This window comes from Aspergillus stella-maris (assembly GCF_047715825.1).
Source record: "Aspergillus stella-maris strain CBS 113639 unplaced genomic scaffold BDV14scaffold_85, whole genome shotgun sequence".
Classification (NCBI taxonomy): Eukaryota; Fungi; Ascomycota; class Eurotiomycetes; order Eurotiales; family Aspergillaceae; genus Aspergillus; species Aspergillus stella-maris.
Window position 1 is genome coordinate 62,488 of NW_027396879.1, and position 18,485 is coordinate 80,972.

Sequence of the window (18,485 nt, forward strand, 5' to 3'; positions counted from 1 at the left end):
GTCCTGTCAAGATGAGCACTGCTCCAAATGCGACAGGGGCGACGAGTGCAATAATGAGATCCACCCCGTTGGCAGTGCTCACCTCACGTCAAGTCCGATCGTTTCCCTGGCTGGATGGTCACCGCTTTGGGGCACGTCGTGCTGCACCTCCTCCCCAAGTCAGAGACACTCGTTCGGTTCGATGACCTTGATGCTCCCCCCCCAGAACATAAGACATACCAACGAGACCGACCCTTCCAGACTCCATCGTGACCTAGTGCTGTCAAATGATGTATCTTTCCTCCCACCAAGGGCTCCTCTAACTTATAACCGCTACCAATGCATAGAGTGGAACGGCCCAAGCGGTGCCTGGCCCACGGAAGCCGGTTATCACCACGTCAAGCTCATGAGGCCCGCCGTGCTCGCCTAAATCATCCTTTTGCTCATTCTTCGGGATTGAAAGGGCCAGGACAGTTATGAGGACCATGAGGACGCCTTCGACCTCAATGAACTTTGGTCAGAGTGGGCGAAAGAGCTGGGTCCTGTCAGAGGGCTGCGGGAGGGGTACCAAGAAGCGTGGGATGAGATGCAGCGCGATGCCTTGAAAAGGTGCGGTGAGAAGATGCGGCGCCTTTGTTATAGAGAGAAACGTTGTCTTCCTCCTTGCTATGCTAGTCGCAGGGAGGTACACCCGGGGCCATCTTATCCCCAACAAGATGGATATGCATATCATCCCCAGCAAAATGAATATGCGGCTAGCCCTGCCAGCGGGGCGGATGATAATGCGCTTGTCTACGTGGGGAGGAACTTGGCTCAAATAGATCTTTGTGTTAGTGAGTAGTTTAATGGTTACACGTTGGCTTATTTTGTATACAAAGTCAATTAAAATGTTGCTAGTTTATAGTCAGGCTACTCTCTCCCATAGGTTTTGGATGTATATTTTTCTTGACTCAATAGCTATAAGGTACTCTGTACAGAGTCATGCTACCACAATTATCCTACAGTTTCGTTTCGGGTTTAGCGCGACATTGTAGAAAGCATGGGGTCACTTGACCTTGGTTATCGTCCGCTAATCCGTTCCTGGCCCCGATAAGACTATTATGCGCTAGACCTATCTCAGCTAGTGGGCATTCCCCGATTTTTCTGGCGGCGACTCCGACTCTGAGCCTCGTCCCTCCCTCACTTGCACTGATCTGAAACCCTTCTTGCATCTGCTTACGCTACAATCACGACAGTGCTGTCTACATATCTCACAATCTTCCAAATATGGCAGCAGCAGTCGCGCCCCGAAAATGCATCGGCACCGAATGTGCCAAGGACGCCGGCTCGCTCCAGTGCCCGACATGTCTGAAGATGGGCCTGGACAGCTTCTTTTGCTCGCAAGATTGTTTCAAACGGAGCTGGGTAGGCCGCCTGCGCAAGATCACCGCTTGTCGCGCATTGCGCATCACTCATGATTCCACATGTGCTAATTCTACTGCTTCCGTAGAGCGACCACAAAGTTCTCCATAAAAAGAGTAATTTCCTCACCAACCTGTTTCCTCCGAAAATAGTTTCTGAACCAGACCCAGCAACCGGACACTTCAACCCTTTCCCTTCCTTTGGCTTCGCCGGATCCCTGAGACCTGTTTACCCGCTTTCGCCGATGAGGACGATCCCCAAGTCGATTCCGCACCCGGACTACGCGAAGGATGGCATTCCGCGCTCGGAGCAGAAGTTTGTTGGGAGGCATAACATCACCATTTTGAACAAGGAGGAGCAGGAGGGCATGCGCAAGGTCTGTCGGCTTGCGCGTGAGGTCCTTGATATTGCTGCGCGGGAGCTGAAGCCTGGTGTCACTACGGATTACATCGATGAGGTTGTTCACAAGGCGTGCGTTGAGAGGAATGTAAGTGCGGAATGGTTTCCAAACGTCGGGGCTCTTACTAACATTTCTAGTCTTACCCGTCGCCTCTCAACTACGTCCACTTCCCCAAGTCCGTCTGCACATCTATCAACGAGACCATTTGTCACGGTATTCCCGATCAACGACCGCTCGAGGAGGGCGATATCATTAACATCGATGTCACGCTGTACCACGAAGGATTCCACGGCGATATCAACGAAACATACTACGTGGGTGAGAAGGCACGGTCGAATGCAGATGCTGTGCGGGTCGTCGAAACCGCAAGAGAGTGCTTGGACAAGTCAATTGAACTCGTCAAACCAGGTATGCTGTTCCGCGATCCTGGCAACGTGATCGAGAAGCACGCCAAGAGCCGGAACTGTAGCGTGGTCAAGACCTACTGCGGCCACGGTATCAACCAGCTCTTCCACTGCGCGCCCAACGTCCCTCACTATGCCAAGAACAAGGCCGTCGGTACCGCGAAGCCCGGCATGTGCTTCACCATCGAGCCCATGATTAACATCGGCACGCACCGTGATCGCCTTTGGCCTGACGACTGGACCAGCACAACCGCGGACGGTTCGCTTTCCGCTCAATTCGAACACACCCTTCTTGTGACAGAAGACGGCGTCGAGGTTCTCACTGCGCGCCTGCCCGACTCACCCGGTGGACCCATTCCTATGCCGACTACAGAGGGCGCTAGTGAAACGAAGACCGATGCGTGATATGATCTGCATTATTGAACCGGGAGTTGGAAATGATCGACGAGTATATGACGAACTTTGCATGATTCAACTGCCATACCCAATGACAGGCCACAGTGCCATTATAGACATTGTATATAGTATGACGGGGTAGTAGCAAGCATTAGATAGCACAACTCATACTGAATAGTCAATAGCTGGTATATGTTTGTCTCCGTACAGTCGATCCTCCAAGCTTCATTCTACTCGGACACCCCAAGACATCAGACGCACAGCCCCCTTTTCTCACCGCTTTCTACTTCCAAGCACAGTGCACGTTGTATAGCTCGATCAATAGTACTCTTGGAGAAATCCGACGAGAGCCCCTATAACTAGGCTTCTTATCCGCATCAAGTAGGTACTCAGTGTGTAACCGCAATTCTTACCTAGGTCACTGGCTAAACCGCCGAACAGGTTCTGCCACCCTCAACCCGTATTCGGCAAGCGCGTCGCACAGCCCGAGCCCACATCTTGCTCTGTCCAAATCACCGGACGCACTTGGACAACTTGACGTCCCTTCCCTTGGGGCATTCTAGGGGTAGGTGTTGGAAGATAGAGGTGTCTAATCAGATCCATCATCAAGTCTCAAGCACTCTGAGTAGAGTACATTCCTTCCAGCCCTGCTAAAGGTTGAACTACCTAAAATGGCTTAGCTCATATTAATTTCCAAAGCATGCCGATCTAGCCGCCCAATCATATTGCGTTGAATGAGTCTTGGCGCTCCACAATCGCACATCCAATGTATGTTCTGATGATGTTCGCTCTGTCGATGGTATAAATCCCTGGCTAGGATACTACGGAAATAGTGACATATAAGGTTCCCTCCCAGAGTTGGCGCTATTAGACTGCAGTTGGAACGTTGGAGCGGCTGACGAGAAGGAGGGGCAAGTCAGCACCTGCGCACCGTCACTACCCAGCTTGCTATCTATCCAGCTGTTAGCAGGCACTGTACGAGGAGTAATCCAAAGCCAAGTTGCATAAGCTTCTTCCTCCGGAGCAAAGGAATAGCTCGGTCTGAATTAATCCGGATCGAAGCATCGAATTCAGCCGGAGCTTGTCTCGAGCCCTGATTTTCCCCGCAATCAGAGAGTGCGGGGAAGCCAAGGAGGGAATGTATATAATTAGCCTGAGATCTCCGCAAGGGATAAGGTATTTACGCGACGTTCAGTTTCTGCTTTAGGTCTTCAGATTACTTTGGATCATTGGCGGGTTATATATTTGAATCAAGCAAGATGAGGCTCAGATTTGCTACACTTGCTGCCTCCCTTTGGCTTACGCCCGCGTTCGGTCGTCCCTTCGGGTCAGGGAATTCCAGTACCAGGTTGGTTTCTTCCCTTTCAATCATTGATCAACAAGCTCCAAAAACTAACATACCCCAGTTTAGACGGAAAACTAACCTTCCACCCCGCCCCCACAAACAACGGCCTCGAAACCGCCGTCCTCGTCATACCAGGCGGCGGGTACTCGCACGTCTCAGCCGCAGAAGCCAGCAACTCAACAACATACCTCCACGCGCGCGGCTACGACGCTTGGGTCCTAAACTACACAGTCACAGGCACAGAAGGCGCACCGACACCTCTTTACCCACTCCCACTAGACGAAGCACGCGCTGCAGTGCGGTACATCCGCACGCAGACTGACGTTCCGGTTTCCAAGCTCGGAATATGGGGCTATTCGGCTGGCGGTCATTTAGCGGCTGTTACTGTTACAGAACCTAAAGAGGTCGTAGACCTCGACTTCGGTATCCTCGCTTACCCTGTTATATCGATGGACCTATCCATAACGCACAATGGGTCCCGGATGAATCTATTGGGTGATGATCCCTCTCCTGAACTAGTTGCCCGGATGTCTGCTGAGAATAGAGTTACGGATTCTACGCCGCCAATATTTGTGTATTCGTCTGCGGATGATGCCACGGTGCCTGTTGAGAATACGTTGAGGTTTATTGGCGCTATGACGGGGAAGAGTAGGCCTTATCAGACGATTATTATTCCGGATGGGAAGCATGGGATTGCGTTGGCGTTGGATGATCCCCAGCGGGATTGGTCGGGTGAGTTGGATAGGTTTATGACGTATTCTATTTAGGGCTATCTTGTTTACGTGGGAGAGTCGGAGGGCTGGGTTGCCATAGTGCGTCATGGGTTTCCCTGAGCATGTGACTGAGACGCTTGATGTATTGCACGTATCTAATACGCTTCAAAGAGTAAATTTACGAGCCCCTAGGCTTTCAAGTCCGATCGCACGGGGTAGACAATCAATGAGCTTCCAGACTCTTTCAAGGCCCAAGTTCATCCAGATTAAGAAACACGGGCGTGGCTCGACAAAGGGTCTAAGGGGTATACTGTGAAACTGTGAGATGCGCAATAATTTCCACATATTGACAAAGATCTAAGATCGAGATCGAGTTTTACAATATCTGCTTTCATCCTTTGATATACGCCTGAATTATGATTCTTTGTGGTTCAGGGACAGGGGAACTCCTGCCACCTGGAGGCTTCGAACCAAGCCCTAACAATGACCCGTACAGCTCCACTCTATTTTGGGACTTTAGATAAAGCAGTCGCGAGAGCATAAAGCAATGGGCTCTAAGATATCGTTCTCAGGAGAGGAGACAAAAGAAGATGAAGTATTAGAATCGCAGCTTTATTCTTGTTCAGTGATGAAGCTAGCGTCGATGATATAAAGATCAAAGAGCGATTAAAGAGATTCGAAGATCTTTGTCTGACTCCTTTTGGTGGCCGACGGCAGTTAGGGCTGACTGAAAGCTTAAAAGGCAACAAAGGGCATTGTCAAAATGCCACGCGGGTGCAGAACCTAAGTCCGTGGCAATTTACAGGCAAAAGTGCGTGACCATACTAGGTCGGATAATAGTTCTTCCATCCGGGATCTTCAACGCCGCACTAACTCCGATCAGCCCGAGCTAGGCCGTTGTCGCAGCCTTCCATCCTTATTCCTCGGTTGTTCTTGACGTGCAGCTCTTGTGACACACGCCACGAGCAAGACTCCTCCGAGCGAACCACAGGAGATATACTTGCATCTTGCATGCAACATACGCTACTGCGACACTTTTCTTCCAGGACTCTGAACGAAGTTTGTCTATCCAAGTCGAACCTGAAGCACCCCGCGCCGTCATCGCAATGGCACCGCCCGCCAAGCAAAAAGTGGTGATAGTCGGCGCCGGTCCGGTGGGTTGTCTTGCGGCTCTCTATGCGGCAGCCAGAGGGGACGATGTCGAGGTTTATGAGTTGAGGGATGGTAAGTTCTTGTCAATTTCTCTATTACGTTCTATTTAGGTGCATTCGCTTATTTTTGGTGGTTTGATTGAATCCTGCGCATCTGGTCGTTGTATATATCTTATGCGCGAACCACGTGACTGATGCGCATCTGCATAACATGGATATTGTTGAATATATACTAACTTCTATCAGATCTACGAGTCCCGGGAACAGTCCCGCTGAATTTCACAAAGTCGATCAACCTGTCCCTCTCCCACCGGGGCATCACAGCCATCGAAGGCTCAAACCAGGGGACCGTCATCCAGGAGATCCTCCGCGAGGTCGTCCCTCTCTATGGCCGCATGATTCACGGCCGAGACAACGGGAAACTATGGGAAGCACCTCAGGCATACGATGTCCATGGCAGAGTACGTCTCTTAAATCCTCTCCAGATCATGAAACTCAGTATTAATGTTATATCAGCACAACCTCTCCGCCGACAGATCCATGCTCTCAAACGTCTTCCTTAACGCCCTCGAATCTCTCCCGAACATAAAACTCTTCTTCAACCACAAACTCACAGGCGCAGACTTCAACAGCAACAAAGCATGGTTCGAGCGGCGGCAACCAGGCGATACGCCTCTTCCCGGGTCATCCGGCCGCGTCCCAGAGATAGAAGTCTGCTTTGATTTTCTGATCGGCGCAGACGGCGCCCACTCCGCAACGCGATACCACATGATGAAGTTCTCCCGCGTCGACTATCAACAGGAATATATCGATACACTATGGTGCGAGTTCCGGATCCCACCAGGCCCAGACAACAACTTCATGATCTCCCCAAGCCATCTCCATATCTGGCCCGGCAAAGAATTCATGTTCATCGCCCTCCCCTCCACAGACAAATCATTCACATGCACGCTGTTCGCACCGGCATCGCACTACGCTACCCTCGAAATTTCAACACCGCAACAACTCCTCAAATTCTTCGACGAACACTTCCCCGGCGTCTGCCCAAATCTCATCTCCGAATCAGACCTCGTCTCCCAATTCAACAGCAACCCGCACTTACCACTCATAAGCATAAAGTGCTCGCCGCACCACTACTCCTCCTCCGTCGTGATAGTCGGCGACGCCGCGCACGCCGTACTACCTTTCTACGGACAAGGCCTAAACGCCGGCCTCGAAGACATTCAAGTCCTCTTTGATTGTCTCGACAAACACGGCGTCTACAGCAATGACGCGAGCTACACAACATCCCAATCTCGAACGGTAGCGCGCGAAAAGGCAATTGCTGAATATACAGCTACACGCACGGCAGATACACACGCTATAAACGACCTCTCAAGGCAGAACTATCTTGAGATGAGATGGGCTGTTAATCGACCCTTGTATAAAGTTCGCAAGGCAATCGAGGAACTGCTGTATCATTATTTGCCGAATCTCGGGTGGCAGACGCAGTATACCCGCGTCAGCTTTAGTAATCAGCGGTACTCGGAGATTGTGAGGGTTAACGCGTGGCAGGGGGAGATTTTGGGGGGTGTGCTTGGCGGGTCAGTGTGTTTTGCGGCGGTTGCGGTGGGGGTTTTGGGGTGGAGGAGAGAGGGGAGCTTCGGATTGGGATTGTTTAGAGGGGTGAGGGATGTTTTGGGGGGTGTTGTTTCAAAGCTTAGAGCTTAGAGCTTAGATTTGATTCGGTTTGCTTGGTGTGGTGTGGTTTGGCTGCTTGAAGGGGAAGTGGAAAGGGAGGAAGAAGCCGAAGAAGACGAAGGCAAGAAGGGAGGGAGGAAACGATGGACAGGGACATAAAAGTGATTTAGATCTTGTCATGTACTTTATACTATACTATGCTATACAATGCTCATTTGCATTTTGTCATTCTGGTTAGTTTGAAGCAAATGATACCTTGTACTTCTGCATACGGTCTTCACTACAGGTAAAGCTAAACTACTGTACGTCGCTAGTAAGTAGACCACCGTAGACTACCTAGTCTATTCCTCTCCCGTCTCCTGAAAGACGGATGTGTTGTACATTTAGATCATACTCCACTCCTACCCTACCGTTTGATTTGGTCGAGTGATGAAGTGTGTTCAGTCGGTTGCCTGCAACCATCAGATTGATTCAAGGACAAGTTTCAACATGGGTGAGCCTGACCTAGCGTAGTCTAGTCTAGTCACTTGGTTGTCCAACACATACGGATGAATGATAGTCAAGTCAGACGAAACAAACAGAAAAGGCCGGCCAAGTGGTAAGCAGGCAACGAACGCACGTTAGGATGCCGTGGGTACCCAGGGAACCATGCCAGCGACCACGACAGCACCATGACCTTGTGATTAAAGTTCTTGCGTCCGCATCTCACCTACACCCAAAAAATCGGATGTCCGAAGACAGAAAAGAAAATCTAAACAGATTAGTTCCAACGCCAGTGTCTACCTGCCATCTCCTGATTGGCAGGAGATAGGTATGTGAGCAGGTCGCCTGGAGCAGCGTGCAGCAATGCGATGCGGTGGCAGTCCTGACATGCGTCTGCTCACTCGGAGGTTTCCACGCGGCAAGCGCACACTTCCTGAGTCAGACGGACAGATGGCCAGAGGGCCCGACAGGCTTGCCAGTCTAAGGTGGCCTCAGTCATACGAGGTCCTCATTACTTCAACTGTCTCATGCACTGTTAGTAGCCAGGGACTGGATAGACTGGATCGATCCATTCAGATGGCCAGGGCCCTTACAGTTCGCGCGCAAAAGCAAGAGAACAAATCATCAAATATCAAAACGACGTAAACACAAAAACATCAAGAACAAGGAAAGTGAGAAGAAAGTTGGCAGCTCCATAGTCATTATCATATATGAAAACACATTAATCTCGTAACAAATCGCAAGAACTGACTCGATGGAGGGCATCCCTGCGCTTCAATCCGCCCTTCGTACAGTATACAGAAAACGTATCCCACATTATCTCAAGCCAGTCGTAATATCGTAAACACATCAACAAAACATATCATCACGGAATAGAGAGAGCCAACCACATAACGGAGTTGCGTAAGTAGCAAACGAGAAATATGACAGTAACCGAACGGGGCAAACAGGCTGGTACAGAGAAAGCAGCATGGAGTGCTGATTATGACAAGACCATTCGTATCTGTTAGCGGGAAGATATTTTGAAGTTGTGGCCAGAGTGATCAAGCAGGAAGCTAGTGAGAACTCAGGTAGAGCCTTGATTCCTGGCCGGGTCCAGGAGGGCCTCCCCGAGGTGGGGTCCAAGGAGGAATTTCCAGGAAATCATTTTCCAGCCAACGGGGGGAAGGCGGATAACCAAATGTATACATCCAAATGGGCATCATCATCATAATCCGTGGGTGCTTTCCTCCGGGCAAAGGATCCTGGGGTAACTCTGGGTTTGTGTATATCCATCCAAGGAAAGAAAGGGATGTATAAGGATCCGGGTCATCGTAACATCATAAAGAGCATTGGCCATGTGGGAGAGAGGAGACATGAACCTTATAAGTAGGGGAATCAAAGAACATCGAGCCACGCCCGGTCAAGGTGTGGCAAACTTGACTCGGCGACTACGCCGATCCTGGATGCGCTTCTCGGTGTCAGTGTAGAGACGGTCAAGGTACTCCACTGCACTGGCATCCTTGAGGATCTTAGCCACTTGGGTTCCGGCCGAGATAAGTTGGAGGACATTTCGGTCATCTTTGATGGGTCGCGACTGGTGCTTGGCAGCATGTCTCATTTCCAGAGAGTTTTCCAGCACCGTAACAAGCTGCTTGATCTGGCCGTTGTAGAGCACCCGGGCGGGTATGCGGCGCTTGGTCGCGAGCCTTCTGAGAAGGTACACCCACTCAGTCCATTCACGGTCCGATGGGACCCTCACCTGTCTCTTATCTGGCTCTAGCGGGATGGGGAATCGGTACTTTGCAACAAAGTCAAACGCGCATTGTGACAGTCGGTCATTTACCGAGGCCAAGATTCGATCTTGCTCTGAGACATCAAGATTAGTAGGAAGATGGGGCAAGTCCCTCCCTTGTGCCGCAACCGACTGCGGGGAAGGCGGGTCCAGGAACTGATGAGGTCCATCGAACTCGTCACGGTTTGAGGGACGTCTCTGCGAGTGCTGCCGGACTGTTCCTTTGTACTTGTCCGAGGTACGACGGCCTTTTCTCTCGATGAGATATTCGGCGTTCTCCGGTGGCTTGGCGTATTCATAGTCACGCCGAAGAGCATCAACCGGAAGGCGAGCGGGGTGGCCTAGGTCCCGGTACAGCGGAGTAGACGGCGGCAATGGGCCCCTTGGAGAAAGACCAATAGCCCCAGGCGGGGAGTGTGAAGACACCGGAATGGTGCCATGGGACATCGTGTAGTCGTACTCTGGTGACACAAGCTTCGGTGGCCTTGACGATGCTACATGCGTGCTTATGGAACCAGGTTCAAGCCTCGGGGTAGGTGAGAATGGTTTCGTACTGGAGTAGTTCAGCATGTCGTGTTTCTCAGACAGTAACAAGGCCGCAAAGGCCAGCATAGAGACTACCTTTGCTGATAGATCAACGGCGGCTCACTTGAAGCCCCGTATAATGGTGGTGGTCGTGAAAACATCGCACTTTGAAAATATAAGAATTATGACAGAATCAAGGCGTGTGGACAATTGTTTAACTTACTTCTGGCGAGACCATGAATCTGAGTCGGAGCTCAGGGAGTGTGTGTAGGAACTGCCGCTGCCTGTGCTTCCGCTCGAAAAGTACGACGACATTGCTGATGCTGGAGGGTGTAGAACGAGGGGCATGTGTTGGAAGTACATAAGGAAAAGAATTATTCAGAAGAAGAATGGAAAAAATATCGGTGGATTGAGAGGGGATTTTAAGGAAAACCGGGGACTCGTGTGCTCTATTAAAAGGCGTCTTGGCTGTATCGTTTGTATCAGACTGAAGGGGTCATCGAAAGTGCATGGCTGTGAGACATATATGTAGAGGTCAGGGCACAGGCGAAATCATCGTCGAGGCGGCAGATAAGCTCTTCCAGTCTTGGACCCACGAAATGAGAGCAGAGCGCTCTTACTCGTGGCGACTATGTCCAGGATACCCGGTTATACTCGAGAAGCATTTCCATTCGTGCGAGGGGTAAGCCGGGCATCAAAGATGCTTGGGCTATGGAGTCGTACACGGTGGACAGCGGAGCCTAGGGGGAAATCTCCACAGTCCCTTGGGTTGACACTTGAGAGTTGACAGGGTGGGAACTGGGAACAATAGATTGATTGAGCTGGAGCAGCGGTCACGATAAGATGACGATGCCGATCGAGCAATCATCGCAATAGTCAAAGCACTAAGTAGATCTCCGAGGCTAGACTCCCTGCCGTTTCCATGTCCATCAGGTGGATAGCTGCGATGGCCATTGAGCGCTGTCTAACCTGGACGAGCATGAGGACGACTCGAGAATTTGCCCCCACAAAAAGAACGTGGCTAACTTTGGTAAGCTGATCCTCTCCAGAATAGAGATATAATTGCACACCAAACGAGGAGAAAGCAAGGGTCGTCGATGGCCGAGATGGACGGTTAGGGTTTTGGGCAGCAACGGCAGAAGTTGGCAGGGCGCATGCACCCGCTAGGCATGACAGCGACCTTCCACCTCAAAAAACTTGGCCCCATACGGTTTCTGTTCAGTTCGAATCACCAGTCTGTATGTCTTGTTCGATCCGGAATAGTTTGAACCCCCAAATTTCAACGAAATCCACCATTCTGGGCGGCCTAAGATGGCTGACGCTGTTGGACGCCATTGGGTATCGCCAAAGTGACAGCCGGGAATCTTCATGACTCTGAGCGAATCACCTTGCAGCCACTGACTCGAAGTAGAACTGAGTTTTGCAGCCCATCTCCAGTCCCAATTTCTCTGGGTTCCAATGGCCTGGTCTTGTGTGACTCCTCAAGGTCAAAAGTAGAAAGTCTCTGGTGTTGATTCGACTACTCTGAATTGTTTGGATGTCCACGAGGCATGGCTACGCAGGAGGGACATCAGCCAAATTTTGAATCGTGACTATAACTATGATCCAATCGTTGCCGATTTACTTGTGATTTTTCAAACACGGGGTGGGACTTCTGTACACGCGCAACGTTGAACACGGAGACAACGACTTCTGGAAACGCCGGGTCATTGCTCAAGATCCAAGATTCGCAATCCTGGCTCAAACAGGCGCCTAATGTTGGGAGATGAAGTGTGGAGATCATGGGTTCCTCGTCGCTTTCTGGGATACAGGCCCTTCTGAGGATTGGGCAGACATATGACTGCATATGTTGTTGCCCAAACCTGGAGCCGACTCGCTGACCCAATGTCCCCTCAAATTTCCATCGAAAAGAGCGAAATAGTGAACGAGTCGAATCAATCCAAATACGGGAACGGCAGAGAACGGGCCCAATGACCTGCCAGATTACCCCCTCCTCCTTGGTGGGATATTGGTCCCGGCTTACTTTGGCCCGGCAATACCTTTTTCACACGTCTGGGATATACTGATCTCAAAACGACACCAAAAGCACAGGGGCCGTGCCATGACGATATCGATCAGGAAGGGATGGATGAACAAATGACATTTTTGACGCAAACGGCGCCGGCTTGAAATAGTCATGCTATCCGATGTTGAGAAGATATGCCTGCTGATACAAGTTGTGATATTCCTCCTGACGCAAGCGGTAGTCAGGCCGGCAGCTCCAAGATCCGAATGTCTCCCGATGAACCTGTTCTTAGCGAGACGATCAACAGATTCATCGATTATGTAGTGTTCGCTTCCGATGGTTGAGCTAAGGTCTAAAAGCCGACTACAGCTGTCCATGGTAATAGTGTACTGATATAGACGGCACGCGACAGTGTGATACCAGTTTAAGAACAAGGGCAGGACGCTATTCCTTCTTTTGCTTCATTTTAGTGGGCAAATCGAAAGCCATCCGGCGAGCATAGTCCTAAAATTTTGTGTCAACAAGACTGGGGAATGTCAACACGCAGCATAATTCCAGACACTGACGTACCTCGCAACTCATTCGGATACCGTCCTCAATACCAACACGCGCCTCGTACCCCAGTATTCTTCGGGCCTTTTCCCCGTTTGCATAGCGGACAGCGCATGCGTCTTTGACACTACCGCGGCTGAGAGTTGTAGTCTTACCAAAGACCCATGTCAAGCCCTCAGCGACCATTCCGGCAAAGCACGCCAGACCTTTGGGTATGTGGACCTCGAACGACGGGATATGACCAAAATGGGCCCATATAGCCAGGCAAAAGTCCCTGAAGGTAATGGGCTCATTGTTCTGAATGAAGAAAGCCTCCGCGGCAGCAGTCTTCGAGGAAGTCAGGTTTTCTGCAGCTAGGACATGGGCATCTGCAATGTTGGTGACATAGGTAACATCCCATAGGTTGAACCCATCTCCGATGATAAACGGCGTTTCCCCTTTTGCGATGCATGCATGGATTGCGGGGACTAATTGATAGTCGCCGGGCCCGCAAAGGACGGAAGGCCGGAGGGCGCAAGTAGGCATCGCATCGCTCGAGTATTGGAGGACCATAGCCTCAGCGGCAGCCTAACGGTTGGCCGGTAGCACCGTCAGTAACTCTAAAAAGGTACGCTACGAATAAGAGAGCGACAAATATCAGGGGTTCCAAACCTTAGATTCTCCATATATGAGGGATGTACGGGGCGTGGGCCAGTGCTCATCGATATTGGGGTAAGGCGTCTCCAGATCATCCGTCACAACACAGCAGGTACTTGTGTAGATGAAAGCTTTCGATCCACTTTTCTTTGCCGCCTCGAGCATGTTTTTTGTTCCATCGAAATTGATTTGCCATACGTGCTTCTCGAGTCGTCTCCCAAACCGTTCGGCAAGGCCTGGAACAATTCCGGCCGTATGAATTACCACGTCGGGCCGCGTTTGTTCGAGGGCTTTTGCCACCTCGGCGGCGTTAATAATATCGGCCTGAATGAAAGAGGCGTTATCTGGAACAATATGCGTTGGGCCTGGAGGCTGCAGGTCGATGATTGTGATGGCGCATTCCGGACGCCATTCTGCAAAAGCTCTTGCAATGGCTGCACCGACGAAGCCACTTCCGCCAGAGATGACGACGCTTTTGATCGACATCATACTTCCAGCCGCGGAAGCAGCTTCACTGCAAGAAAACTCGATTTAGAAGCGTGCGTTTGTCGGTGTGCAGAGTATAGAGTCTCGCGTAGATCAAAGAGCCATATCGCCCGCTCTGGCCAGCTAGACCCCTGGCTAGACTTCTGTGGAGAATCGGGGGTCTCCGTTGCTCCGACGTAGAGAACTGGGATTCGACGACGCACGCAGTAGCAAGAGTCAAGATTGGACAAACGTCAAGAAGGGGGAAATGGGAAGGTCGATAGAAGTGAGGTGCGGAAGTGATGGAGGAAAGAGGGGGAGAGGACGATTGAGACTCGAGACCTTTTCCTTGTGCAACTGGACCACTGGCTGCTTCCACAGTAGCCAGACACTACTACGCATCTCACCCTAAAACTTCAATTCAGAAGAAGAGAAAATAGTACATGAATTTACTAGGTTAATATACAGTGGTTTATCCCAACAGTCGCAAAAGAAAACGTGAAGCTGCGACTGACCAAACTCCGGATATAATGCAAGACCATCGTACAACACCAGCAGAGTATACATCCCAGCAGCGGTAACTCCTCCACTAGTTATTATAGCACACGACAAAGCACAAGACCTCCGATCTTCTTTTCTACACACTCCCGAGCTTCCTTGATACCTTGGTCTGTGGAGATGTAAAGACTCTCACCGGGTGATCGCAGACCTTCAACATAATCGCTTCGCTCTCCTCGAATAACTTCGCGCAGACCGGCGGTGTCAATAGTAATCCGTCTTGTAGGCTTGCTGACCATAGTGATCTTCGAGAGGACCGGCTGACTTTGCCAGTACTTCAAGCCCAGCCAAAGCCGCCTTGTCGCAACATTGGCTTGTGTCACTGGCTCCAGAGGCTGCGTCTGATCATTTGCGTCTGGGATTCCGAGAAGGTTGTGCATGGCAGGAGGTTGAGGGCCTCCGCGAACGACGGAGGAGATGAAACCGTCTTTTTGCAGGGCGAGGCATAGCCTCAGGTGGAGGTTCGAGTTGGGGATCGAGGTGAAGCCGAGGCGAGCCTTGGTGGCATTGTTCAGATGTGAACAGACATGAGCGAGATTGACGAGGGACATTGTGAGTTGTTGCTGACGCAATTGGGACGATTCGAGGGAGTAGTAACTTGTCTTAAATGGAGCAACGGGATCAGTTGGAAAACTTGACTATGAGAGATTTGATTGGGAAATTACCTGGAAGAAACAATAGCACGACGTCGAGGGAAAGCTGGTACACTCAGAGGCCCGGCTGGGATCGTAGGAGCTCTTCACTGCAGCTAGTCTGAATTGTTGACTTGCGGAGTTGCGGGCAGCGCGATGAAAATTTCGGAGAAACAAAAGGACGGAGCCGATGTGGTGCCTGAGATTCCAGGCCTTAGAAAGACCACATGTTAAGGCAACAACAGGGCAGCAGCAAGGCATCCACCGCATCGTCGAATCAACTCCAACTTCTAAGCGCCCTCACTGCCGCCGTCACTCTGCACCCTGCACTGCGCGACCCAGTAGAGGCTTGGTAAGTGGCTTTGCTTTTGATGCTATAAATCATTCTGCTGCCTGTTTTCCCAATCCCCTCACCTCCCTCCCATCTCTCTCCGTGACCCCGATCTACTGCAATCAACTCAGCACTAACTGTTTACAATGCCTCCGCTACCAGGCGAGGCGCGAGTGTTGACTATGTGAGTATCTTTACCCCGCGATATCTGCGACTCGCTGACTGAGACATGCAGATTCGCCGATATTCATTACTACTTCACGGCGCCCGTCCCGAAGCCACATCTCCATAGATTCGATAAGGCCTCTTATCTATATCTATACCACAATGCCACCCAGCAGAAGACCAGGATTGAGATAGCAAACAACCCTGGTACCGCCGATCAGGATGCTTTCAATGGAGGTAAGAGTATCGCCCGACGCCTTCAGCTGCGCCAGAAGCTGATCCCTCATAGGACTCGACAAGGTGTTTATTCAACACTCCAGCAGCTTCCCTACCAGATGTACAATAACAGTCGAGGGACAACAAGGACAAGAAGCGTTGGCCTTTCCCCCTCCGCCAGGTAGCGGAAATCCATACGAATGGCAGCTTCCAACAAGCGATTCCCAGCACCCTATCCAGCGCCTTCATACTCTCGACCTGTACTTTTGGACTCAAAGCGACACAGACCAGTTCCTCGATTTGGTGGAACACTACCTGCCTCGTGCGCAGATAGACACAGACCGACACCCCTTCGACCCCGCTGAGTCCAACGCCACAAGCACAGTCGTCCAGCAGTTAGAGAACGTGGCCATCACCGATCCGGCTTACCAGAATGGACAAACGAGGAACTCTCATACCGAAACTTCCGTCGTGAGCCCAGCGCCCATCGGCCTCCCTCCACCACCTCCGATGGCCGCCCCGACTGCGTCCTACCAGCAAGCGGCCTCTACGTCGTCTATTAGCCCGATCTCTGCCGAGCAAAAGAGAGACTCTGCCCAGTTCACGCCACTACCATATAACCCCGCGGCCCCCGCCGCGCCGGAACCCATCAAGCACCGCGAGAAAACACCTCCTCCTCCCGACGCCGCAGATGGAAATGGCCTCGCCGCAGCAGTTGCAGCAGACAACGGCGTCCCGTATCCCAACTCTACCCAGCCGCAGGTACCAGGCGCGGGATACGCTGCTCCTCCGCCTCCTTCAGGCCAAGCACCGACAGGTCCCTACTCCATTCCGGGGGGGTACGCCTCTCCACCACCAAGCGCAGGCCTCCCCCGCCCAGGCTCCTTCCCTCCGCAGCAAGCACCCATTCAAAGTCCGCCCGCCAGCGTCTCATCATTTTCGCCACAAAGCCAGCCTTCATTCCAAAGTCCACAGACTGTACCCTCTTACCCACCAGGATACCTCCAAGGAGGCCAGCAACAACACCAACTGCCCACAAACATCTACGGCCAACCCCAATCTCAGCCCCAACCGCAACAATTCACCCCTCAACAGCAACCGCAGCAACCCCAACAACAACTCCCCCCAAGCTTCTACGGCACCCAAGTCCCCTCCATAGGCGGCTACTCAAATTACTCCTACGACACCACCTCTTCACAATCCCACGCCCACTCACAACCTCAACCATCTCCCTCACTATACAGCCACCAAACGCACCCCGCTCAATCCTCCCTCTCTAATCCCGCTTCAACCCCGGGTCCAGGGAATGAATACTCAATCCACAACGCTATGTACCGCCCCACCGAAGCAGAAGCCTCTTCGCACCTGCAAGACCACGCAAAGCTAGCTATGCAGACCCCAGGCGGGAATCGGCCTAGAAAATTGGAAGATTCAGCGTCGAGGGTCGAAAGTAGTGTTAATCGGTTCTTGAAGAAGTTGGAGAAGAAACTTTAATTTCATTGCTCTCTCCTCTCCTCTTTTAGTTTCGGTTTCAGGTGGGTACGAGGTTGAAGGTTTAAGGGTTGAAAATGAGAGGCAGTTTTACTGCTTGATGGTGCTGGACGGGAGTAGCGGTATACCTACCTAAGTGATAGGCGGCTCTTTGAGATCTTGAGATGAAGTTAGTGGTGGTCCGTATCGTTTGTTGAAGTAGGAGACTGGATACGATGTTGTAGGCTAGGTACACTGGTGTACGTTGTTCTTTCTTTTGAGAGGCATAGTTATATACTGTATGTAGTGCAGCTGAATGCGAATCGCTCGTTCATTTCTTTCTAGGCACTCCTTGGTCTTTTCGTGCACGTGTCAAGTCTCATCCATACATTTCATCCGTGTTGATGTAATTACCATTGGCTTTCTAGGATGGAGTGCGATGCACTGTGCCCGTCATCGCTGCATTTGGTCTGGTCATCACGACGCAATGGGAACTTTCAATCGGCAATGGATTCGCGTATACTGTTCCTTAGTTGCATAGCGGGACCGATTCCTGTGATATGTTCCGACGTAGGTATGGAATCGAAATTGAAGCAAAATTTCAAAAGTAATTCTATGCTATTCAAGAAGAAAGATATCAAGCCAGTATGTAAGCTAAATCAGGCATGAAATCCATACCCCAGACCGAAAGATAAAACTATAAACACCCTCCTCACGTGGACTCATACTCTGGCGTGACACCAAGGAACCTGTCCCAAGGGCGAGAGAAGAAATTGAGGCAAAACCAGATAAAATAATCAGACAGTAAGGTGAATCGAACAAGAAGGTAAGGTAGATCAAACAAGCTTAGGTAGAAGAGAACAACCAAGATACTCCGAGATCCTCGACAGGTGATGCAAGATGCAGGAAGAGCGCTAAATGATCCAAGGATTTCCAACACCGATAATGAATGCGCATGGGCAGCTTTAGCATAGACGCAGATAAGCTGGTCAATGGCATGAATTTCCCAAAGCAATCCCCAAAAGCAATAAAAAGAAGCGAATATCAACGAGCACCGCACCATTGGCTGCTTCTGAATGAGAAGGGTATAACAAAATATGTCACAAGAATCGAAAGTATAATGTGAAGTATGCAAAATGTTCAGACTGAGATTGCCAAGGCTGTTCGAAAGTTGTTTAGTTCAGCGACCAGTTGCTCAGATCGA

At 51.0% G+C, this 18,485-nt stretch overlaps 7 protein-coding genes across 7 annotated transcripts; 4 read left to right on the plus strand and 3 right to left on the minus strand.

Moving 5' to 3' along the window:
• Positions 1–1,245: 1,245 nt before the first annotated feature.
• BDV14DRAFT_193197 (methionine aminopeptidase MAP1) lies at positions 1,246–2,589 on the plus strand (the record flags this gene model as incomplete). Its single annotated transcript, XM_073771740.1, has 3 exons — positions 1,246–1,383; positions 1,469–1,867; positions 1,918–2,589. The coding sequence occupies 3 exons, from the start codon at positions 1,246–1,248 to the stop codon at positions 2,587–2,589; spliced, it is 1,209 nt and encodes a 402-aa protein (XP_073623117.1).
• Positions 2,590–3,839: 1,250 nt separating this feature from the next.
• BDV14DRAFT_211839 (alpha/beta hydrolase) lies at positions 3,840–4,786 on the plus strand (the record flags this gene model as incomplete). The annotated part of the gene is made up of 2 exons (XM_073776184.1): positions 3,840–3,928; positions 3,987–4,786. The coding sequence occupies 2 exons, from the start codon at positions 3,840–3,842 to the stop codon at positions 4,690–4,692; spliced, it is 795 nt and encodes a 264-aa protein (XP_073623118.1). The 3' UTR covers positions 4,693–4,786.
• Positions 4,787–5,567: 781 nt separating this feature from the next.
• On the plus strand, positions 5,568–7,665 carry bna4 (kynurenine 3-monooxygenase). Its single transcript, XM_073776185.1, has 3 exons — positions 5,568–5,862; positions 6,036–6,250; positions 6,306–7,665. Exons 1-3 carry the CDS (start codon positions 5,745–5,747, stop codon positions 7,497–7,499), a joined length of 1,527 nt encoding a protein of 508 aa, XP_073623119.1. The 5' UTR covers positions 5,568–5,744; the 3' UTR covers positions 7,500–7,665.
• Positions 7,666–9,354: 1,689 nt separating this feature from the next.
• BDV14DRAFT_193201 (uncharacterized protein) lies at positions 9,355–10,566 on the minus strand (the record flags this gene model as incomplete). The annotated part of the gene is made up of 3 exons (XM_073771741.1): positions 9,355–10,279; positions 10,348–10,416; positions 10,475–10,566. The coding sequence occupies 3 exons, from the start codon at positions 10,564–10,566 to the stop codon at positions 9,355–9,357; spliced, it is 1,086 nt and encodes a 361-aa protein (XP_073623120.1).
• Positions 10,567–12,398: 1,832 nt separating this feature from the next.
• Positions 12,399–14,201, minus strand: BDV14DRAFT_211851 (uncharacterized protein). Its single transcript, XM_073776186.1, has 3 exons — positions 13,460–14,201; positions 12,827–13,375; positions 12,399–12,760 (listed from the first exon to the last, which is right to left on the minus strand). The coding sequence occupies exons 1-3, from the start codon at positions 13,931–13,933 to the stop codon at positions 12,701–12,703; spliced, it is 1,083 nt and encodes a 360-aa protein (XP_073623121.1). The 5' UTR covers positions 13,934–14,201; the 3' UTR covers positions 12,399–12,700.
• Positions 14,202–14,276: 75 nt separating this feature from the next.
• On the minus strand, positions 14,277–15,277 carry BDV14DRAFT_183217 (mitochondrial 37S ribosomal protein uS8m). Its single transcript, XM_073770348.1, has one exon. The coding sequence runs from the start codon at positions 15,016–15,018 to the stop codon at positions 14,506–14,508; it is 513 nt and encodes a 170-aa protein (XP_073623122.1). The 5' UTR covers positions 15,019–15,277; the 3' UTR covers positions 14,277–14,505.
• A 223-nt stretch (positions 15,278–15,500) lies between these two features.
• BDV14DRAFT_183218 (uncharacterized protein) lies at positions 15,501–17,628 on the plus strand. The gene is made up of 3 exons (XM_073770349.1): positions 15,501–15,614; positions 15,666–15,832; positions 15,885–17,628. The coding sequence occupies exons 1-3, from the start codon at positions 15,577–15,579 to the stop codon at positions 17,303–17,305; spliced, it is 1,626 nt and encodes a 541-aa protein (XP_073623123.1). The 5' UTR covers positions 15,501–15,576; the 3' UTR covers positions 17,306–17,628.
• Positions 17,629–18,485: the final 857 nt, after the last annotated feature.